At 38.1% G+C, this 25,189-nt stretch overlaps 1 protein-coding gene across 1 annotated transcript; it reads left to right on the top strand.

Annotated features, from left to right (window-relative positions):
* The first annotated feature begins 17,452 nt into the window (after positions 1-17,452).
* LOC127242229 (uncharacterized) lies at positions 17,453-23,245 on the top strand. The gene is made up of 5 exons (XM_051261690.1): positions 17,453-18,040; positions 18,843-18,879; positions 20,853-21,089; positions 21,188-21,235; positions 22,534-23,245. The coding sequence occupies exons 1-5, from the start codon at positions 17,736-17,738 to the stop codon at positions 22,933-22,935; spliced, it is 1,029 nt and encodes a 342-aa protein (XP_051117647.1). The 5' UTR covers positions 17,453-17,735; the 3' UTR covers positions 22,936-23,245.
* The last annotated feature ends 1,944 nt before the right edge of the window (positions 23,246-25,189 follow it).

Raw genomic sequence — 25,189 nt, 5'->3', positions numbered from 1 at the left:
CAGTCGGATGCTAATATATGATCCGTCTGAAAGGGCGTCTAAGGAGCCAGGGGTTATTGTGAGCGGCTTGAGTAGTCGGATGGGCCAGCCGCCCATTTAAGGAGGTAAGGTGTTCAGAAGCGGTCGGTCGAGCCAGTTAAGTCCTGTAATTGGCAGGAGCAGTTGGCGAGACGGTTAAGACACGTGACAATGGAGGAGGAATTGGTGGGCGGTTGATAGCGGTTGCTGTAACTGACTTGACGACGGTTCAAAACGTTTCTTTAGGGATTATTTAAGGATTTGGATCTATGCTGGAAAACCATCTTCAATCGACATCAAATTCAGTGAATTGCTTTTGGGGATCACCATTTACTTTTTCAGTCTATAGTATTTATTTCTTTTCTACTTTATTTATGTATCGTATGATGTCTACGGATTCTTAAATCTCAGGCATTTTATTTTATCAAATTCGAAGATAATTTCTATTTTCGGGTTTTACTTTTTATTGTTGAAAATCGGCATCAACAATAATATATATAATAATATAATAATAATAATAATAATAATAATAATAAGGTGATGATAATGATGATATTAATAATATATAAATATAAGTATATATATAAAATAATAATGTTAATAATAATATAATATAATATAATATATAATAATAATAATAATAATAATAATATAATTATATATATAAATCAAACCTTACCTATGAAGGAAGGAAGAAGAAGAAACGCAGGGAAAGAAGAAGAAAAGAAGGAAGAAAAAACAAAAGATTTAGCCGTTCGATTTCGATTTCGATTTCGGTATTGTATTCTTTGTTATACGTAGAATTTAATTATAGATTTTAATATGAATTTAGATATTGAAGATATTAAATTAGAAATTTTTCAAAAATTCATAACTGGCTATTTGGCTATTTAATCGACGAATTTCTTTAGCTAATGGCCTATTCGTACTCCTAGCATTATATTCTAAAAATTTCGTATCGATCCGAGCCGAATTGAAAATGGCAGTGTACTGCACATGCCTGTTTATTCATATCTTTAAATATTTTTATTTAATAATCGGACGATATAAATATTATGAGGTATAAGAGTTTTATAGCTAGAATATCGTAGTCTACTAAAAATAAAAGTTTGAAACCCAACGAGCTAATTATAGAAATTAGCTTTTGAATAAGTAGGTAGCTCCTATGAATAAGCATATAGCTCAGCTGATTTGAGTAAATAATGGGGCAGGTGTACGTTGGAGGAGATTTGTGTGAGATTGCAAAAGCTAAAGAGTGTTGGTAAGAGGTAAGCAGTAAGGAATTAAATCTAATTTTAAGAAATTAGGTATGCATGTTGCATGCGACTCTGATTAATATGTTAATGTGATATTATGTGAATCATTTTGTCAGTACATGTATATATTTATATATATGTGTGCGTATGCATGTGGGAGACTTCACAGTTCATGATATTTGATATACATATTTGATCGTGTGGGTGAATTTATGAAAAGGAGGATATGTGAGATTTCTCACCAGCCCTTTTCGGTAAATTCACTTATTTGACATGCTGTACACATATTGCACGATTTATCGGATATGTTTTATGGATCTATCATTTAGTCGCTGTGTGCGGTAGTGCTAGGCGAGTGCATCATCTGGGGTTAGGATATTCGACCCTGATGTACCATAAAAATTTGGCGATAGTGGACTATAGTAGTCGGACAACTAGGTGACTTAGTTGCACGGTCATTCAGGGATTAGACCTATTGTAGTTGAGACGTATTTGGTCTAATCATTCGTGTTCGGTGTTGTTCCACTCATTAGATTTTCACCTGGTGAGGTCTACCGGTAGTTTAGGATCATATGTCAAACTCCAAACGTGATCCCGTTAGGGTGCGCGAGGAGGAGTAGAGTTTCTGGGTTTTTCTTGGGTGATTTCAGGTTGCACAGATTCTACTACATTACACGGGATATGGCTAGTCAGTGGGGTTCCTATCTTCGCTATCACAGACTATGGGGCGTCTTGTGGTTAATGGCGACAACGTTCAGCTATCCATGTATTGATTGTGGGAGTCGTATGGTGGGTATATGGGAGTGACCGGATGACCGTTATATTATTATGGGTTTATCAGGTCCTTCCTTGAGCCGAGGATTTTTCGGCTGTTTATTGATGATGGTCTAGTGAGCTTGTTATTACGGGGCCGAGGGGGTATTTCGGCTACTCCACTTAGACAGATGTAGTGAGCCTATTATTATGGAGCCGAGGTTATTTCGGCTGCTCACTTTGGCAAATGTATACATATATATATGTGCATGTGCATTATTTTTGAGTTTGATTTCTTTGTTGCATCATTTCACTATTAGCATGACATGACATATTTCACGTTAGTTCTTAAAATGGATTTAATTCTATACTGCTTTTAAGAAAAATATTTGTTTCAGGTATGCATGGCACATCCGAGACAGGGGACATCTCGGGATATAGGAAGACGGACTGAGTGAGTGAACTTACATCTATTGTATTATGTGTAAATTTTTAATCGAAAAAATCTCTTGTTAAGGAGTGTGTTTTATAAATATTCATAAATCAGATTTTGTTATATAATAATGCGTTTTTATGGTTAATTTTAGCCTTAACGCTATATTGTGGGGCCCGAAGTAGGAGATGACGACCTCATGATGCAGTGGTGTGGTAGCATTTCTAGTATGAGCCAAATAGGGGTGTTACATAGGCTATTACAGGGCAGCTGCCATTCCAATGTCCTCCGGGAAGCATCAGAGGTACGCCACCAACCTTAAATGGTACTTTAACCCCTTATTTGGTGGAACAAGCACTTATACATCAGTTTCGGATCACAATAATCAAGCAGTGACCGTCGACGCTTAGGGGACATGGCCAAACATGACCCCAACACCTCCAGCCGTTCCTCCGACCTCCAGAATCACTTGGGGGTTAACCGCACCACTTCCAAGTATAACATGGGGGCAACCCCATCTCCTCCGGGACTCTAAGGATCAGCCCATTCAGCCATCATAGTGGCGTTAGGATCAAATGTACTGACTCCGTCGGCGTTGCCTCCGCATGGGGAGCAATAATCATACCACAAGACGAACTTTTCTGAGGCATCCGGACAGCTCCAGGATTACGGATCTCCAAATCAGGGGGTTTAAGTACCATTCGGGAACTTTCCGGCTCCGGAGTTGCCACAAATGACTTGAGGGAGAGCTCCGACTTCTTGAGTACCACCACCAGCTCCACGGATGACCCGAGAGGTACCTTTGGCAGCACATTCAGCGCTAACAGCACCACGGATGATCTGGGAGGTACATTCGGTGGCACTTCCAACTCCAGACATCACACGAATGACAGCCCCGCCACCTTCGGGAGCATTTCCAGCTCCGGACATCACCTGAAGGACTTCCAGCTCCAGACATTACCCGGAGGATACCTTGCCACCTCCAAGAGCGCATCCAGCTGCAAAAATTTACCCGTCAAGCAAGCTCGATGTCAACGTCACCTCCGAGGCGATAAGTGATGTAGATCCGCCACCTCCGCTACCTCTGAAAGCATCTTCAGCACCAGGAAGGGCTTGGAAAGACCCGCCGGCTTCGAGAGGGTCAACTCCGTCAAATCTGGACAGAACGGTCCCAAATCCTGGCAGACCAGCACCAGCCCTTGTACTGCCTAGAGGACACGTAGAAATACCCTCACCGCCACGACTGATTATAGATCTGCAGACAATCGAAGAAGCAGTCAAAGAATATACGGTGACCCCGTCCGGCTGTCCGCAAGGCCATACTATCAATGGTCATTCTTGGATTAGATCACCGTCAACCATCCTCTCATCCTAAATGCTCAAACCCCGGATTTTATGCTTTTTTCAGAGGAGGACTCGTGCGGCACAGTGTAGAGGGGACTTTGGGAAAAATGAGTGGTACAAGCTCCAACTACTTCTGTTATCCCTCACCGGACCAGCATTCACATGGTATGCATATCTCCCTCCTCGTTCATTTCATACATGAGAAGGCCTAGAAAGGTCATTCCACGAGCGGTTTTATAGCCTGCTTTCAAAAGTGACCTTATCTGACATAATTAACTTGCAACAAAAGCATAATGAGCCATATGAAGTTTTTTGGAAAGGTTTCGCAGAGCAGAAGGTCGATATCAGGTGCGGATACCCGACAACCAAGTCGTCAACATGGAGACCCACCGGCTCCAAGAGGGTCAACTCCGTTAAATTTGGACAAAATAGCCTCAGATCCGGGCAGACCAGCACGAGCCCCTGTACTGCCCGGAGGACACGTAGAAATACCCTCACTGCCGCAGCCAATTATAGATCTACAGGCAATCGAAGAAGTAGTTGAAGAATATACGGTGACCCCGTCTGGCTACCTGCAAAGCCATACTATCAACTGTCAGAGGAGGACTCGCGCTCAATGATTGAGCATGTCGATTACTTCACGGCACAGTGCAGAGGGGACTTTAGGAAAAATGAGTGGTACAAGCTCAAACTATTTATGTTATCCCTCACTGGACTGGCCTTTACATGGTATGTATATGTCCCTCCTAGATCATTTCATACATGAGAAGACCCAGAAAGGGCATTTCACGAGCGGTTTTATAGCCTGCTTCCAGAAATGATTGTAACCGACTTAACTAACCTACAACAAAAGCATGATGAGCCAGTGGGAAGTTTTTTGGAAAATTTCGCAGGGCAGAAGGCCAGCATTAGGTGCGGATACCCAAAAACCAAGTCATCGACATGGCGGTCGATAGTATGACGTGTCAACTTTGTGACAAATTGGCCCTTCACGAGTATAATGATTTCTGACATCTTTTCACAAAGGCGGGTAAGGCAAAACAGCTCCTCCGGGATGTCAGTGGAAAATATCATTTACCGTATGTAAAGAAAGGCAATTTGATGTCGATGAAGGATGTGATTGGACTCCGTGACCTTCCAGCCGGCTCTTGCGCTGATCAATACCGTCGGAGTACACCCAATGAAATCTCATGCATTCATGGCAACGGCTAACGGAAACGGGAGGAACCATAGCGACATGTTTGTAGAAATCCATTTTCAAAAAAATAGAAAGATATGAGGGTGGTGGCATCGGTGGACCGAGTGGTAATAACTTTTCATCCAACGCGGTGGTACGAGCAGCCCCCAATAGATGAGCGTCGGACATGTGATCGGAGGAAGAAGAAGAAGTAACATCGATGCGAGACAGCTAGTTTCGGTCAAAAGGAGATAGGGTAGCAAGGAAGTGAGCTCCGAGCAGACCATACACGGACTGATCACAATAAAATTATATCAGACAAGAGTTGTTTATGACGTCCGTTCCGGATCCGGCAAGCATGAAGGCTAGAACAGGCTATTCCGGAGGACAAAGGTAATTTGGGACAGCAAGCTCCTTCGGAGGTACCAACAACATCTATTTCGGAAGATGAGTCGATCATTGAAGCATTGGAGGACGATAAGACATCGATTTTGAGTTTGGATATCATTGCAAATGATCGAGACTTAGAGAGAGCCTTACGCTATGAAAATGACTTCAAGGTTGATGCGGTTGGATTTTTTTCTTGAAAATCGAGAAGCTTTATTCCCAACCACCGCACTCCCTAACGAATCTAACCCTGAGACGATCCGGACCAGTCCCCTGCCATTTCCGAATAAGGTTATTTGAAGCTAAAGCCAAGGTAGCACTGAAATCTCAATATAAAAAAATTGGACTTCAAAGTTCGGCATTTCATGCAAATATTTTTTCCAATTATTTTATGGGAGGACATTTATTATCCACAAAAATTCAAATAGAAGCCCAAAGAATAGGCCAACAACCCAAAATCATTTGATGGCCAAGATCTATCCAAAATAGTAGTGGTGACATGGAAAGCTATGTGAGTTGTGATAAATAAATGAGAAGTCATATATTAGTGGGCAAACAAAGTGGAAAGTTGAAGATATATTTGGGATATGAAAGAGCAGAGCTGGGAAGAAAGCATCCCCCAGTACCAATGCATATAGTTTTTTAGATTTGTTTCTTTCTTTTATTTTGAGGTCTTTTACTGTATAATTTTCCTTCTAACTAATATTATTTATTGTTCCTATATTTTGACTCTATTTTGAATCGAATAGAACCCTTTTTGTTTCTATCTCTTTATGTTGCTTTTAGTATTAGTTTTTGGCTAAATTGCATAAAATTCACTTGTGGTTTCATGAAATTGCACCAAATTCCCCATACTTCTAAAACTGCGTCAAACTCCCTCGTGGTTTCATAAACTTTGCGTCTAACCCCCTCAACGGTCCTTATTTAACGGTATTTGACCTAAATGCACTCAAACTGCGAATAAATTTTAGAATTTCAATTTCTAAACTCCTAAAATTACAAATATATTTATTTTTTTATATATTTCGCCTAAAAAAATAGTAAAAATAAACTCTTAAAACCTGAGAAAAGTAACTATTTTTTAGTAAATTTACTATTTTTTAGGATAAATATAAAAATATATATATTTGTAATTTTAGGGGTTTATAAATTGAGATTTTAAAATTTATTCGCAGTTTGAGCGCATTTAGGCCAAATATCGTTAAATAAGGACCACTGAGGGGGTTAGACGCAAAGTTTATGAAACCACGAGGGAGTTTGACGCAGTTTTAAAAGTATAGGAAATTTGGTGCAATTTCATGAAACCACGGGTGGATTTTGTGCAATTTAGCCTTAGCTTTTTGATATATTTCAGCTCCTAAAATTTCAATTTAATTTAATTTGATTTCTAGATATTGTCCTACTTTATTCTGCCTCTCTCCAATTTAAGTTTCATTCATTTTTATCATATTGGATCAGCACTAAAATATATTGTCGATCCATTCCACCCGAATATATTGCGTGGTACTTTTTACGAAGAGACCAAGCTCGGATACTTTCTTGAGTAGTTCGGAAAATCCGATTCTAGTCAATTTTGACTGGTCTAGATCTGTTGGGCTTTCATTTGATAATTTTCAGCAATAACATTTGGGCATGCAAAACAAAAGAATTGAAAGTCGGTGTAACTCTGAAATCACCAATTGCCTGTAGGGACGCACGAACTGGGGATGATCTATTTGTATCACTGATTTAACTTTAATCTTGCCTCCATGCCATTTTTTGGTAAAAATTAGATAGTTTCTTCAGGGATCACTGATTGTGCGCGCATTGGATCTGCTTACATCCTAATGTGAATTACCGATAGTCTGCAAATGGCTGATCCCACTACAAAAAAAAGGTCATTTGTAGCGGTTGGCCATTTTTTGGTACAAAAAGCTATTTGTAACGATTTTTTGTACCGGATTTTGACCGGTGCATATACTCGAGTTACAAAAAGTCTATGTACCAACTTTTTCCGCAACAAAAAATGGGCGGTCAACACATTTATTGTAACAGTGTTTGTAACGCTATCATTGTACTTTCGATTTATTTGTAGCGGACATTTACCGTTATAAAAGAATCGTTACAATAAATGTTCATCCACTTGTAACAGCTTTTGTTACGGTAGTAATTTTGTTACAATAGTTGGTTTTCATAAACCTAGTTAATATTTTTGTACCAGTATTTGTAACGAGCAATTTCTCGTGTCGAAAAAGGTTTCCTTATTTTTTCAATAATAACCTAAAAAAATGGTTTCGGAACCGAAAACCTGTACGATGTGAGAAATTATTGCCAAATGACATTACAAAATATGAAAATATTACGGAAATTCTGTATCACCATGAGTTGTAGCAAGTACGCACTGTGTAGAAACATAAATATTTCGCAATATAGCCTAACATATATGGCAAAGCGTAGCAACAAACACACAAAATGTAGCAGAGACAACAAGTTCAACCAACATAAAGGACTCAGTTAGCATCAATCCACAAACAAAAGTCAATCATCATAGAATCACGTGTCATGCTGCAACGCCCCACGCAGTGTCAAAGTGGCCGTACACCGTAGTTACGGACGATGAACAAGCTGCCAACATTGTGCAAAATTATATAAGAATTTATTTGTGAGATGGTTAAGTTGTAATCCAATAGAAAATCTTGTAAATGTAGTTGCGTACATCTTTGAATGTCCAGTCGATTAGCTTGGCGCGGACAACCTCACCGAGTGTTTGTGCTCCAGATGTTGTCCATAGAATAAGCGCAGCCTCCGGAACAGTAGCAGTTGTAACAAAAACCCTTACTATATCAATAGCGTCACCTACAGACATATAAAGAAAACATGTGCAAATCATCGGAAAAAAAAATAAAACTCACGAAATATTTAATCAATATAAAATATTAAAGATATTAACTAAAAAATTATAGCATACGTAAGAGAAAAGGTTGGAGATGATCGCCTAATTTAACCATCCATACAACAACAATCAAAATTGTAAAACATAGATTAGTATAAGTATAATTATAGTATGGATCCTATCTTGATGATATCCGGACCAACATCTGTACAACCCCACAAGTATAAAATAACCAGCAACGTGATCAATTTATTTGATACATGTGAAAGTTGTTTGTTTAAACAACCAACTTAAACATGTACCAATTTAAAAACAACAATTAATTGAGTGTTAATGTATCCAAATACCTAACACATAAATTAGATAAAAAAAAAAAAAAAAGTGGTTTGGGGAAAAAAAATCAATTTACCCACCAGCTTACAAAAATATTTAATTATAAATTTATATGCTACCCAACAAGGTCATACAGAGCAAACAACCACCCAATTACAGTTCCACATAAATAGCATTGTCACCATATCATGTATTACTATTTTGACTCACTAATAACCATAGAATATGCTTTACTCAAAATGGCTGCAACCAAAACCAATTTCATATAGAAAATATAACTAGGTTGACAATAAACCTGGGGTAGGGTCGGATAGCAACAGCCCTCACCAACAACGCGTTTTTCCAAACCACGATATATGAGGAGAATACGATACCCGATCTACATGAAAAACGTTATCATATGTCAATCATACAATCTACATGCATGTTCTCGAAGGTGGTGGTGATGTATTAGTAGTGGATGTTATTATCTAAAGGGTGATTCAGTTAACAAATACAAATAAAATTACCGACGAAAAATTACTAACCGTCAACGGTTTAAGGAAATCAGTCCCCGGCGTCTCTGACCTTCCATCTGTGCGGCTAGAACACTGCAAGACATATGAGTATGAAACGTTACATGATTCGCCCCAACTGGTACAATGCAAAACTAATTAATACACGAGATATGCATTCTTACAGGTCCCCGTATGGAGGCACACGGGGAAGAATTCAACAAAGCAGACATCTCAGCACGGATGGTTCTAATTTCAGACATCTCAGCGCGCGCATTCCTAATTTCAGACATAAATTCCCTAATCTCAACAAGGCCTTTCTGATAGTCCTCAGCAAGCTTTCTGCGATCAGGACCATCGGGCCCTCTAGTTAAATGACTTCGGGGGTAGGCAGAACTGACAAAACTATCAACAACTATTTTTCTATTCCTTTTCTACAAATTCTGTACAAGTTATGCGTGTCGTAGGTGCTGCAAAGTCCATCGTTCCATCGAAGGACTATCGATCCAGACGCATTCTGTGCCCGTCGGGCAAGTATCGCCGGTGTCCACAATAGCAGAATTTATGACCATTTTTCAAGTATGTCGAATGTGTTCTCATACCGCAATCACGGCATGCATTTGCCCCTCGTGTTGGCCAGCTAGATAATATGGCATACCCTAGGAACTCACTAATGGTCCACATTAAAGCGGCCCGCATTTGAAAATTTTTCTTACTTACTGCATCATATGTTATAACCCCCGTACTCCATAATTCTTTCAACTCAGCAACCAGAGGCTGAAGAAAAACATCAATGCGATCCTCGGGTCCTTTCGGACCATCAATAATTGTAGATAGGATGAATGATGGTTGTTTCATACATAACCATGGTGGTAGATTGTAAATGACAAGAACTACTGGCCAAATGTTGTAGCTCACACTCATGTTTCCGAAAGGATTAAACCCATCAGTGGCCAACCCTAGACGTACATTGCGTATGTCACTGGCAAATGACGGGTGACGACGATTGAAGTTCTTCCATGCTGCACTATCAGCCGGATGGCGTAACAGTCCATCGTTGACACGACCTTCAGCATGCCAGTGCATGGAAGCTGCAGTTTTCGAAGATAAAAACCATCTCTGTAAACAGGGCACTAAACCTCATCTTTTTTGCTGCCTTAGTGGGGCTGCCGTCAACGAACCTACTAGCCCCGCAAATCACACAAGAATTGAGTTCTACATCATCTCCTGTGAACAACATACAGTTATTAATGCATGCATCTATACTCTTATAATTGTCCCAACTTCTTTGTTATTTTGTTTGCTTCGTAGTAATTCTTCGGCAAGATCACAATATCTAGTAGGGCATCCCACAACATCTCTAATAGTAGGACCGAGTGGTTAGACCACTGACATAGAACCTTCAAATGCAAGAGACGTGCAATAAATGAAAGCCTGTTAATCTTCTTACACACTGGGATAAGATCATTTTGCATGTCTTCAAGCATTTGCCTCCACCCACTATTGTTGTCATCTATATGGCCGTTACCTACATCGGTCGCAGTGTTGCCTTCATTGATCCCTTCACCCAGGTGGTCAGGCATAGCATAATTGCACATTAGCATATCTAGGTCATCTTCCCACAGTGCTGACCTAAGCCTGCCATCCGTGCTAGTTGATGCTTCACCCATAACTTCACCATGGCTAGTCCACACCCTGTAAGATGGGTCAAACCCGTACCTAATGCAATGAAACAATATCTCCCTACGCGGCCGCTCAAATTTCCGTACAGCCATCACTTCGCTCAATTTCACGGAAGGACTTCCGCGCTCGCTCACAAATGCCGTGTAGCCGTCGCTCGCTTTTCGTGTAGCCGCCCGAATTTTTGCGCTCATAAATGCATCCGCTTGTTCAAATTTCCGTGCACCTGCTGCTTGCTTTCCGCGTGGCCTTCATTGCTTTCCACGCGGCCATTTCTGTACAGCCATTGCTTCGACTTCCACGCCAAAGTTTCCACATAGTCGCCACTCACGAAGTCCGCACCAGCCGCTATTGCTTTACGCGCTCATAAATGCAGTCGTTGCTCGTCTTCCGCGCTCGCACACTTCTATGCAGCCATCGCTCAAATTCTACGCCAGCCGCCGCTCACAGAGTCCGCGCTCATAAATGCAGCCGCCGCCGCTCGCCCTCTACGCTCGCGCACTTCTATGGAGCCGTTGCTCAAATTCTGTGCCAGCCGCCATCACTTTTCGCGCGGCACTAATGTTGCTGCTACATATATTTTTGCACTGCATTAATGTAAATTCAATGTTTAATAGAGTTGATATTTATTAAAATTTACACAATAAATATTTAATTAAATAAAATAAATTATCTATTTAAAAAGATTAATTACTTAATATGTCAAAATTAAATATTTAAGTTATAGTATTTTCTTAAATATTTAATTTAATTAAAATTAAATATTTAAATAACAAATAAATAATGCCAAAAAAATATAATTGAAGTAACACATTAATTAATTTAAATTATACACCAAAATAATTATAAAATATACTTAAAAAATAATAAATTAGTATTTTTACACAAAAATATAATAAATACAATTATTGGAATAAATTAATATAAATAATACCAAAATTTGATATAAATAAATAATTAAATAAATAAATATAAACTATAAAATATGGTAAAATCAAGAGTTAGCCAATAGTAGGGCCACCCAAACCTACATCACGGTTAATATTGACATCCACAAGCCCGTCGGTGTCAACGGTAATATCTTCAGCTGGCATCACGGACACTACACCCACGGTGCATGGTTCCCCAACAGTGGTAACCGACGTCGAGGAACGTGATTCGGTCGACTTCAGCTGCTCGGAACGCAAAGAGATCCACTGGGATATCATGCCGGGCCAGGCCAGACGCAGTTCTTCTAACCTTCTTTCAGCCCATTGGATGTTCCTTTCAAAAATGAGTTTTTGCCCACGGATTCCCGACAAGGGCTCATCCAAAGCACTTTCCCGATCATATAACTCCATCCTCCGAGCAGTCCTAGAGGCAAAGCTCGTAGCCACCCGATCCAACTCAAGTGGAATCTCCCTCAACAGCTCCTGAACTCGGCTCAGTTCAGCCCACAGAGCCGCATCTTCAGCATGAAGACCCTCTATATACGTTGTCTCGTCCTCAGCACGTTGTTTCTCGTCTAAGAAGCTCTGAGTGCAGGTTGCCTTCTCCGCCTCTAGAGCCGCTAACTATTTGAGCTTGCTGTCGTTCACACTGCAAACACCCTACAATATTTTCAAGCGCCCGGAGGCCTCACCTAAACGGGCATCTAGATCCTCCATTTGTTTTTGGTAATACAAATCTGGAGACAGAGATGTAGCTGCAGTCAAAACGGATGCCTGTAAGGTGTCCAAAATACCCGAATTTTCCAGTAAAGCGGATTGATAAGCAGCAAAGGGATCATGATCCAGTTCCCCGAGGGCCGAAGGAGTAGATGCGTCATTGGCTAGACCTTGAGTGAAATATGCCTCTACATCGGCAGGGATCACCTTGGGATCAAGGGGGTAGCCCGAGATGCGGACACCCGCATACTATTAGGCCCGGCCGAAACAGGAAAATAAGTTTGAGCCGACTCGATCGCTGCCTCCGGAGTCACAGTCTCATGAGAAACCTGCACATTTCTACCAATTAAAGCGACTCAAGAAGGTAAACCCATAGTAATCTCCAATTACATACCTGAAAAGAGGACGGCGAAGAAACAAACCGCTCCATCGATTTAGCGGCAGGTTCAGGGTCGGTCTCTGCGCGGAGAGTCTATAAAGCAGCAAATATTAGGAGATATCACGTGATCAAATAAAAAAAAAAAAGGGATGCGAGAGTGCGTACCTGAGCAGGGGAGGACAACGAAGGCGATTCCGCTGCCAGGGCAATAGAGGACAAAGGGGTAGCCTTTTTCAGATGATCCTGTGCAATTATAAAAGAATAAGAATCTACCCCTCTAAAGGAAACTCGTTTAGAAGCTACTTGGGGAGAGGGAGGTGACGGAGCCATCCGTTTTATAGGCCGTTTTGGTCGCGACTTGGGCACAGCGGGCTTCATAATCAACCTTCGAGAGCATTGAACAGCGGAGAGCGATACATATCGAACATTTGATAGAGAAGGCGTGCCTGCGGTATAAGGGAAAGTGGTTATATATATACATGCCTCCAAACAACACATTCATTAAAAGAATACATGTAGCCAAAGGCGTGGGTACTTCCTCTACCCCTTCAGAGACAACATTAGACGATCCCTCGTTGCTCGAACATTCGTCCACCAATTTGACTAAGGATAGCCGTAAAGTAGCCAAGTCCGTGTGGGCTAGGAAATCGGTCCACCATCCATCAAAATAAGGCAGAGTACTCGGATCAGGAGGATAAGACGAGTGCAAAAGGTCTTCTAGCTCATGAATGTAGATGCGCCAAGCATCGACAAGGGCCGACCCTAGGTTCTAGCCCGAACTAAGAGAAGACTGTAAAAGAAAGCTGAATAGAGGAATCCCCTGGACCAAGCCGAATTGGTAAGCGCAGTATTTGGACTGGTAAACCTCTCCGAGCAACGAGTTATATCGGGATCCCACAGCTAGACCCATGATCAAAACCCGGGCAGTCAAGCACTTGTTCCAACATATCAGATGGAGAAGATTGGCAGCCACATGAACGGTAGCACCAAAGAATGCGAAGTGACCGGTCAAGGGGCAAAACTCACCTAGAGATCGATCGGTCTTATGCAAAAAGGAGTAAGTTGCAGAATTGAGATTACCCTTAACAGAAGGGTACAACTGAAGGTGTGGGCCTAAAACTATAAGCTGATCAGGTGGAAGGCTAGGGTGTGGGCTGATCAAACTAGGAAAATATAACCGCGCCTATAACTCGAGGAACCCTAAGGGGTCTGCCCTTACCAGTTCGCGAGAAGACGATACCGAAAGCTTTCCTAGGAAATCATTTACACCACGATATAACAAACCCAAAAAATATGAAGCTAAGTCTATTTCGGCACCATATATGAGGGCATTCATAATCGGTTTAGCTTCCCGGACAAATCCTTTCGACGCACAACATGTGAAATACTTGTTGAACCAACACAAAAGAAACGCGTTGTGCTCCAAAGGATCGAAAAGACCCGAAAACATGTTCGAAGCAAGGAACTCGCTTACTGTCATAGGATACAAGGATGGAGAAACGGTTGGACCTGCACGAATCAGACAAGGGAGGCTCTACCCCTTTCGAAGGTAAACCTAAAATCACTACCACATCCAGTACGGTAGGAGTTAAAATCACTAACACAAAGACATTAATGCTCGGACTCCAAAAACACAAAAGGGCCTTAGTCATAAGATTATCACGGGGTATGAATTCAATACATAATGACAGCATATCCTTAATACCCCAAGTTTTCCACTGTACCGCAAAAGAAGAATCTAACCTAATAATCTAGGACTTGAATTCTGAAGTGTCGCTAGGAAGACGAAATATGCGAGAAGGGAAGACATTGAGATTGAACCAATGTTGAGCCAGCAAAAGCTTACCCCCTTCGAAAGTGTCGAAGGAATCCTCAAGTATATTATCATCACCCTTCGCGAACGGTGCGAGAACTAACCGAGCTCCGTTGGACACCGAAGCCATCTCTCCTGGGCGCACCAGAGGGCTTTGGCCGGCTTGGGTGCCCATTTTTGGTCTCAACATCGGAAGTCCCCCGTGGTGCAAGAACCGTTGAACCATCGTTGGAAATTGCCGAGCCAAACAAAAGATCACCATGACGCGCTGGGAACCGCCACGGAATCGCTGTCGGAAACTCGCGAACCACCACGGAATCGCCTAATCGGGGACGGAAGTTGACAAATCGGTATGCAAGAACGGGCACCAAGTTCGTTTCCGTCGGAATATGAAATGGGTCATTCTGTCGTTGGGAAAGAGAAAAAATGAGACAATGAGAGGCAACGAGAAGAGTTTTTCAAAAGGTTGAGGGAGAGAAGAAGTGGTGTGAAATTCTTAGCCAAAGAAAGGGCGAAAGAAAGTAGTGAGAGGACTGGGTGACGCGAAGGAACTGACACAGTGAGGAATGATGAGGCGCGCGAATCGATCTTGAAAAGACGAGGGAATTTGACAAAATTATTCGGACTACAAATTAATTTTTGTCCAGATAATTTTGGGGAGGCATTTGTATATACCCGAAGATTCGAACTAGCCCAATAATGCAACCCAAAGAGGACGCCTCAGCCTAGCCTTCAACTGACCCAAATTGGGCCCAATTCGGTTAAGAGGTGGCCCAACAGGAGATGGAAGCTTGGTCATGGAGGAGATGAGAGTAGTAAAAGAAAGTTGGCGAAGAAATAAGGATAAAACTTTATCCGAATAAATTCAAAAAACAAAATAACAAGAAAAGGATCCAAGAAGGGACGGGAGGGGAGATTCAGATTCAGGCGTTCAGATTCAGGCGCACATTCCATCATTCGTCATTGCATATTTTTTACTGTATTTTCTTCCAAATTTTTTTACAATTTTTCCTATTAATTTGATTAAATTTCCAGTTTTTCTCTTATTTTTCTTAGTCTTAATTCTGCCTTCTTTTCACATTAATTACAAGATAACAAGGATCTTTTCATGTAGAGGCCGAAAAATCCTTCGAACAAATCAATTCCGACATGTTTTTTCGATGTCGATGGCTATTTTTTAAGACAATAACTAATATAATAATATTTTTATAAAAATTTAAAAATAAAAATATTTTTATTATTAAAAACTATGATTCAAAATATAAATATAAAGTTGAATGACTAACAGAAGTAATATTATTTTGGGAAAAAATCAATTTTGGTTCCAATATAACAAAAATTTATCAATTTTGGTCTCAATATAAAAAACCCATCAATTTTGGTCCCAATATAAAAAAAACTCATCAATTTTGGTCCAAATATAAAAAACTCATCAATTTTAGTCTCAATATAAACAATTTCAATCAATTTTGGTCCAATTATAAACAATTTTAATCAATTTTGGTCCCACCGTTAAAAACTAACGGAAATTGCTGACGTGGACATGACGGAAGTAACGTGGCAGCTGACCTGGAAAGTACACGGCCATGTACAATTATACACGACCATGTTGTTACATGACCATGTATATTTTAGTGTATAATTATACATTGCCATGTTGTTACACGACCATGTAAAATTCTACACGGCCATGTTGTTACAGGGTCATGTATATTTCAGTGTATAATTATACATGGTCATGTTGTTACACGACCATGTACAATTATACACGGCCATGTTGTTACATGACCATGTATATTTCAGTGTATAATTATACATGACCATGTTATTACACGGTCATGTATAATTCTACACGGTTGTGTACCTTTCTGTTTCGGTCTAAAATTTTAATTTTTTGTTATATTTTTTAATTTAGAATAGTTGATATAGTTAAAATGAAAAAAAAAATCAATAATAATCATAATATAATTAAAATATATCAATTTTAGTTCAAATATAAGTATTTATCGAGTATGTTCTTTTGAAAGATTTTGTCTAAAATTCTACTATTTAGAAAAAAAAAATTCTCTTACAAACAACCAATTAATGTATTGAAATAATAAATTAATTTTTAATACTACTATAATATACAAAATTAAAAAATAGTTGTGTAATTGAATGTTTGAATTTTTTTTTTTATTAATGATAAAATTTTAGATAAAACATTTCAAAAGAATATATCTTATAAATTTTTATATTTGAATTAAAATTGATAAATTTTAATTATATTATAATTACTATTGATTTTGTCTATTTTAACTATATCAACTATTTTAAATTCAATTTTTTTTTAATAAAAAAAAGTATAGCAAAAAAATAAAATTTTAAACTAAAATAGAAATGTACATGGCCGTGTACAATTGTACATGACCGTGTAACAACATGACCATGTATAATTATACACTGAAATATACATGACCATGTAATAACATGGCCGTATACTTTCCAGGTCAGCTGCCACGTCACCTCCGTCATGTCCACGTCAGCAATTTCCGTTAGTTTTTTAACGGTGAGACCAAAATTGATTAAAATTGTTTATAATAGGACCAAAATTGATTGAAATTATTTATATTAGACTAAAATTGATGAGTTTTTTATATTGAGATCAAAATTGATAAATTTTGGTTATATTGAGACCAAAATTGATGAATTTTTTATATTGAAACCAAAATTGATAAATTTTTATTACATTGACACTAAAATTAATTTTTTTCCTATTATTTTTTAATGTTTTACAAAATTTTAAAAAACTTCGTTGAATTGGAAAAGAAGGAATAAAATTTATGATAAAACAAAAAAATAAAACAACCAAATTCTCAACATTCAAAAAAGTCCCCGACGCCATTATTATTGTTACATTAGATAGCATTCTCCGGATTCCTTTGAATTTCCGCTCCCACTTTTCCCCACCCTCGCTTCTAGCCGTGTGCTCACCACGCGCCGCCTTCCGCCACTTCTTTCCTCACAATTGTTCGGGCAGGAGATCTGAATACGGAAAAGGAAGAGGGTGGTCGGAGGTTCTGGGATAGAAGCGAGGAACTTTCTTTATGAATTGTGAAGTGAATTTACTGAGCCGCCGCGGAAGGGGAAATCGTCGTGCTAAGGCGGAGAATGGGCGGAGTGACGTCTTCGATCGCTGCTAAGTTCGCTTTTTTCCCGCCGAGCCCACCGTCGTACACGGTGGTGGCGGACGAGTCGCGGGGCGTGGCGCTTTCCATACCGGAGGTGCCGAGGAGAGAAGACGTCGATGTTCTCAAGCTGAGGACTCGGAGAGGGAACGACGTCGTTGCGGTGCATATCAAGCACCCGAAAGCCACCGCCACTCTGCTCTACTCCCATGGGAACGCCGCCGATTTAGGGCAGATGTATGAGCTATTTGTGGAGATTACCATCCGTCTCCGCATAAATCTGATGGGGTAATAGTTTCCGATTCTCTAGATTAAGTTTAGGAATGTTGGATTTGGTTATTTGATTATGAGAAGATTGCTGCTGCATCACTCTGAATAATTTTGAAATGGTACTCATTGTTCCACGGCTGGCTTTAGGAGGGACTGCTCTCGATTGCATTTTTATATTCTTATCTTTTCTTGTACACTTTTTATTGGGATGAATGGACAAATAGTCGGACTGTTGAGGTTTTGAACTTGTTTGGTTACAAAGTTTATTTTGTGAAAGTTTCATGAAAAAGTTTTACCGACGAACTAAGTGAATAAGATCGATTCATGGTAGTTATTGAAAGAACTCAAACCACAAAATTTTGATGGATGAGTATGCTTTGTGAAGTTCTAAGGTATTAGCTTTCAGTGGCGTGCCTTTATTTTTATTGAATAGGTACTTAGTTATGGGTGTTCCAAACAAGATTGTTGTTTATTGTTTTTGATTGGTAGAGATCTCATTTCTTTTCAATCTTTCTTCTTTTGTGCAACCGTTGTTTCCCTCTTGGAATGCCACCCTCTGCTGAGTTTCTATACGTTAGTTATTTATTTGCTTCATGTCTGCGATTGTATGCTATCATCTTCAAGAATGTAATCTGAGATGAGGTGAAAGTATATGTCTGGGTAACATTTTTTCTAGACACTAGGAAAACTTTCACTTATTGTATTGCATTTTCTTGTTTATCATATGTTTCTTTCATCACTTTGAATAAGAGAAATGACTGCTCGTTATTTATTGATGATAATGCATGTTTCTTACATGAGCGTTGTATCATCACTTCAGGTATGATTACTCAGGCTATGGACAGTCAACTGGAAAGGTTAGATCCCTACCATTCCTCCTTGTAACTTGGGATAAACTAGTCTTTTGTTTTCTACTTTCATCAGAATTGTGCTCTTGAGAGTGGTTTCAAGTGAAGTGGTCATCCCCCAAAATTCCGTTTCTTTTGTTACTTAATTACTGTGTGTCCTTTCCAGTTCCTGCTAGATGCACCTTCCTTCATTTTTCTGTTTTGCCTATATGCATTTATTTGGATTGTTTGTTTATTCATCCACTGGAGTACTTGTATTGGATGGATGATTTATGGGGCATAGCTTCATTTGTAAGTTGATTGGTTAACCGAGTTCCCATGAACAACCAGCTGTGTCATCTCTCCAAATGTCTCCAACCAAAGTCATTGTTCATTATCACGTTACACACCTCTGAAATAACTGAGGCAACTTGAGCCTCTCCATACATTCCAAGCACTATGGAAAACACCAAATCAACTTTTTATCTTGTAAAAGAGAACTTGTATTCGCGATGAATCTTTTCCGCAGTTTGGTGGGCTATCTTTTTCCACACTAGGTGAAGATGCTACCTTTTCTTGTGAGTTATCCTTCCCTTTCCTTGCCTTTTATTCTGAAACTTTCTATCCTGATAGGAACTAGAGCTGGTTATGCTCTCTATAAAGTCGATACAACCATTTCCTAGCATAGCTTTGTTGTAACTCCACAGTCGGCTCAAGCCGGAGTATCACCGCCACGCTACACTGGAAGGCTCGTTCATTAATCAACGAACCTTACATTGTATGTAGTGGCGCTAAGGCTAAATACCCAACACAAACAACTAAATAGAAAATTAAAAGATAACATGCTCCAGCTTATCATATAAATAAATAAGGTTTCAATAAAAAACATAAGCCAGAAATTAGTTAGTTCTGAAAACATTAATAGTAATTTCAAAAGCATCTTAATAGATGAGATAGTTCTATTTCTTCCCAATGTATTATGCGACGTGGATGCATAATTTAGACTTAGCAGAAGCACTTCACCTACAAAAATTTGTAGAAAGAGAAACACGACGGTTGAGTAAATACAATAAATCAAAAGTGCATTAATATGTTATATACCAAGATTCTCATGTCAATACCACAAAATCATTTGGAAAATATAGATTAAACTAAATTGCATATAACAAGTCTTTCGTATTAAAATTTAGTGATTTAAAGGTTGGAATTTATATTGTATAATAAATAATAGACATTTATGGTAGGTAGGTAGTTGTATCGTCAAATCGTCACCATGTGGAATCTCGCCAAGAGAAACTTGGTTAGGTGCATTCATTATAGAAGGCTATCAAAGTGGATTTAATGAGTGTTGAGCCTCCCACAATTGTATAGGTATGCATTCCATCGTTCTAGCTTCGTCTAAGATTCGTAGATAGTAGATGTCAATTTCGACAACGAAGGTACAACCTCCCTATCTTCTGATGATGTAAACATCGAATGCTCCATGTGATTGTTTCCATTATGATTGACGCACATATTTCCTTATTTTATAGAATCAACAATTATAGTGTTAAGGTTTTAATTTTCTATTTGTTTGCGCAAACTATTAAGGGGAATTCTGCCCTAAAGTCCTTAACTAAACAATTTAAAACATGTAATAACCAAACGTACTTCTATTAATTGTGAAATCATTAAAGTATTAACTAATCAAACTATATGTCAACTAGGCCTAAAGAAAATTGGAAAAAAAAAAAAAAAAAAACCATTAGCCAAAACAGTAGGCTTTTTCTTCAATGTTATTTTATTCTATCTTGTTTTTTGCTCCAATGATTCAATTTAAAAAACATGCAGTAGAGTTGATTAGACTGTATGATGTGTTATTAGAAAATGATTCTATACACACTTGGGTCTGATGTATTCTAGTATATGTATATTAGAATAACTTATGTCATTGTAGTTCTCTTATCTATACACTATTGGGTCCTTCAAAAAATGACAGCTATCTGTGTTTTTCTTTGAAACAGCCAACTGAATGTAATACCTACGCAGACATTGATGCTGTGTACAAATGCCTTAAGGAGCAGTATGGGGTAAAGGATGAACAACTAATACTATATGGTCAGTCTGTTGGGAGTGGCCCCACAATTGATCTTGCATCACGTGTACCCAACTTGAGGGGTGTTGTTTTACATAGCCCAATTTTATCTGGGTTGAGAGTATTGTACCCTGTCAAACGAACATACTGGTTTGACATTTACAAGGTATGTTCTTTTCTTTGATCGGATACAAGGTATGTTCTTTCATCTGCCTTTTGATTGTTTACATTTAATATTAACTCTTGTTTCTTTTGTTTGCGCAGAATATAGATAAAATTAGTGCAATCAACTGTCCAGTGCTTGTCATTCATGTGAGTTATTCTTACATACCCTTTTGTTTCTTTATTGCTTGTCGAGCACTGTTGGTTTAGTTGTACTTGGAATTAAGAGGCGTTGGGTACATAGAATGAAATTGCAGAGAAAAAGAATTGATTAGAGAATGAGAATCAGTAATGCAGAGAATTCAGTTGAGAAATATAAATAAAACCTGCAGCTCGAACAAAGAATAAATGATTAATTGGATAAAAGAGAGTTTTAACAAGTTAGAATTTATGAAGAAGTAGTTTTGTCAGACTTTTTTATAAAAAAATTATAAACTATATATGATGTTTTGTAAGATTATATTTTAGTACAATTTTTTAAAAAATTGTAAATATTAAATACTTAAATAATAAATTTTATGTGATTTTTGTAAAATTGAAATAATATAATTTTAAAAAATTATAATAATTAAATAGTACTAAAAAGATAAAAATATTAAAACAAAAATAATACTACAATATTCATTTATCTCTATTTCTCTGGATATTGAAGAGAAGTAAAATAAGAGAAACCGAAAATAATTAATTTTTCAACTTTAATTTATCTGACTCAAACAAACATGCTCTGCGGTCAATTCCCTGTACCAAACACACCGTAAGGGTTTTCTTATATGACATGTTCAAACAATATCTCCTACATGAGTTCTTAGAACATATTAATAACGTGACTGCATGCATATTTAAGTTTCCGTTTGAATTCAGGCACTCCTTGAAGTTGCTGAAAATGAGAGCACTTCTGTGCTTCAACTAATTAAGAAGTTTGGGTGCGTCTGTTTTTGATAGAATTATAACATAACCATGAAAGTTTTGAATACTCGTATGCACTATGCAGTAAGCTTGAGAAAGTAATGAAAAGTTGTATGTTAGTGAAGAAGTATTTTAGAGAGGAGTAAATTCTGTTAAAAAGAGAACACAATGGAGTACAATTCTGGAAGCCAGTAATTTTTCCAAGATATGAGTAAAACCTTGCCAAAGCTGTGCTGTTCATGTTGAAGGGACTGTATTGTATTAACTCTCACAAAGTCTCACTTATAAAATTGAGTTTATAGTTGATTAACACATAAAAATTAGAATTATTCTGATTTAGAATCAAAATGTTGTCTAAATCGAAACCCTTGCATAATATGGATATGATTGCTCATGAGAATTTTTTCCCATTGTCATCACTTTATACCACATGACTTCTGATGCTACACTAAATATGCAAATACCTTGAAACACCTGCAATGTATGCCCAAGCAAATTTTTTTTATGATTTAAGTGCATGACTGTTGATTCATTGAGTGCAGGGAACTGCAGATGAAGTGGTTGATTGTTCACATGGAAAGCAGCTGTGGGAGCTTTGCAAGGTGAAATACGAGCCGTTATGGATAAATGGAGGTGGCCATTGCAATCTTGAACTCTACCCGGAGTTCATTAAACATCTAAAGAAATTTATATTGGCTCTTGGAAAATTAAAACCGGCAGCAAATGGTTCTGCACCCTCATCTCTTAATTCAGAAAGCAAGACAAAAACAACACAAGGTGAAGCCACCGACACATTTGAGTTGAGGCCAGGTCTTCCGGAAATATCTAGAAACAGTTTGGATAGCCAGCTAGACAAGTCTAAAAAGACAAACAAGCCCGAGAAGTCTAGAATGAGCACCGATCGTGTTGACAGATTCCGGAGACGGAAAGGCTTCATCTGGTGAGGACACGGGAATATAATTAATTAATCAATCTATTAACAACAGGACTTGTGTGGATAGAGAGCTTACAAAGTATGTGCTGTGCTGTGCTGAGTGCCCTATGTGAGTGACTTATTGATTCCATTCTGAAAAAACTAATAAGTAAACTTATTCTGTTGTAGTTTGAGTTAATTTTGGTAGGTTTAAAAGTGTGTATTTGTTGTTGTATCTGGTGATTTTGTTCCACGATTAGTGTTAAAAATATTGTTAGTCACTTGGGCATTTTGTGCAATTTTTCTGTTGTATCTGTAAATGTAAAATGTATCTTTTAGTCTGTCGCTTCCTTTATTTTATTAGTCTAGTGCTTAGCTGGACAAAGCTTATGTTTGATTTGTATCTTTATTTTCTTGTAGGGGAACTATTTGAATAAATAAAAAAAAAAAAAAAAAAAGTGAAAATCAGTGGACAATGTGTTTTTATTAAGGAGGAAAGACAAACTAGAACATGCTGCTTAGGTATGGTCACATAGTATTTCGCCTTTAAAAAAAATATAGAATATTAGGTGTGGTCTCGTAGGCTTTCTAGATGAAAAATAGATTAGCATGGTTAGCTTAGGTATGATCATTCCAATCCAAGGCAATGGAGAAGGGAAAATACATAATTATGCTTTTATATAAAAATTCCCCAAATTAATTAAAAATAAAAATAAAAAATCTAATTGCTAAATTGAAGTTTAAAATCTTCCAAAAACCTTCATCTTCTACTGTTTCGACCACCCATCCACCGGCCACCGTCCGTCTCGCCCCTCCGCCGCCATCTACAGCTTGTCTTCACTCACGACATTTGGTCAGAGCTAGCATATCCATATCGATAATGGTCAAAATTTAGAATTAACGCCTGAAGGCATTAGAACAACAATTCTCTGATTTTGCAGAAAAGTAATCTATTTTGATCCACGATTAAGTTTGACAAGTGGAGTGCCATCTAGAAACCAAGCTAGAAGCTTTTGGAAATGCGCTGAAAAATCAACTCCTTGTTGCAATTACTGAATAACTAACAAATATAACTTTGCGAGGTAAAGAAACCACACCTAATAATCCTGCTAGTGTTATTCGTAATTATGCTGTTACGATGCCTAGAGGTAGAATCTATTGATATGGATGCACAAAAATCGAGACTTGCAATTTCACAAATTCCAATTGGACTAGTTTCGAGAACTCAAGCGAAAGCATGCATTGAAAAATTGTAAGGTTTGATGCTGAAATTAGAGAATTGGAATCCAACCAATGGACTATATTACGACATGCAAGGACTTGATGGAATGCCTAGGGCGAGTGCCGTGACAGTGAAGGTTACGCTGGAGCTTGCAACGCCTCAATAGAACAACTAATGAAAAAATTGTACAAACGTAGGAGTATGCTAAAATAGGGGATTTAATATGTAATTAAATAAACCTAAGATTGCACATGTATTAGTGGGGGACCATCGATTAGAACCATTTACATGTCTGTTACATGCATGGGAAACCATTAGACTAGTTATCTCTCGTTGGGGGATTATTCATATAATTCATTCTAGATAGAAAAATCTTTCCATTTTTTATTTCTCCCACTCCTATAAATAAATGTATTTTGGGTGCTTTATAAGACACACCAAACAAAAATATAGTTTTATGAATATTTGATCATTTATGATCATTTCATTTTATGAAAGTTATGTTTGATTGCAATACTTCTCCTTTAGTATAATATTTTATTGAATGCAACTCCATTGCGTGCTCCATGAGGGTTAGTTTTTAAAATTCGGATTTGAGTATAAAATTTCAAGTTCGTGGTATTTGGGAAAGGTGAAAGAGCTCTCCAAAGTGTCGACCGATGTGGTGTCTTTATAGAGGATGGTCGGTGCTAGAAAGGTATCAGGTCTGATTGTATTGACTTAGGTTTGGTTTTTCTTTCAATTATCATTTTCTTACTATATTAGTTTCGCTTAGTTTTTTCGTTCTTTTTTTTTTCTTTCTTAACTAGTTCTATTTAGTTATTTGTTCTTTTTCGTTGTTTTATTAGTTAGTTCCGTTGAGTTAGTTTATTTCGTATTTTGTGTAGTTGATCAATTTAGTTCATGACATATATTATTAATTTTGATATCAGATCAGTTTGATGAATTTACACCATTTTTAATTTTGAAAATTCAAAAAATAAAAAATAAAAATCCTTTGATATCTTTTCTTTTTATGCATTCATGTGGTTACTAATATGAGCTTTTTATTGCAAATCTTTGA

This window comes from Andrographis paniculata, unplaced genomic scaffold, assembly GCF_009805555.1.
Source record: "Andrographis paniculata isolate CXL003 unplaced genomic scaffold, ASM980555v1 Contig86END, whole genome shotgun sequence".
Classification (NCBI taxonomy): domain Eukaryota; kingdom Viridiplantae; phylum Streptophyta; class Magnoliopsida; order Lamiales; family Acanthaceae; genus Andrographis; species Andrographis paniculata.
This window is presented reverse-complemented; position numbering and strand designations above follow the sequence as displayed.

Coding starts and splice junctions, on each gene's coding strand:
- LOC127242229 (XM_051261690.1), top strand. CDS start 17,736: ATGGGCGGAGTGACGTCTTCGATCGCTGCTAAGTTCGCTTTTTTCCCG. Junction 18,880..20,852: donor ATGGACAGTCAACTGGAAAG/GTTAGATCCCTA, acceptor TCTTTGAAACAG/CCAACTGAATGTAATACCTA. Junction 21,090..21,187: donor ACTGGTTTGACATTTACAAG/GTATGTTCTTTT, acceptor TTGTTTGCGCAG/AATATAGATAAAATTAGTGC.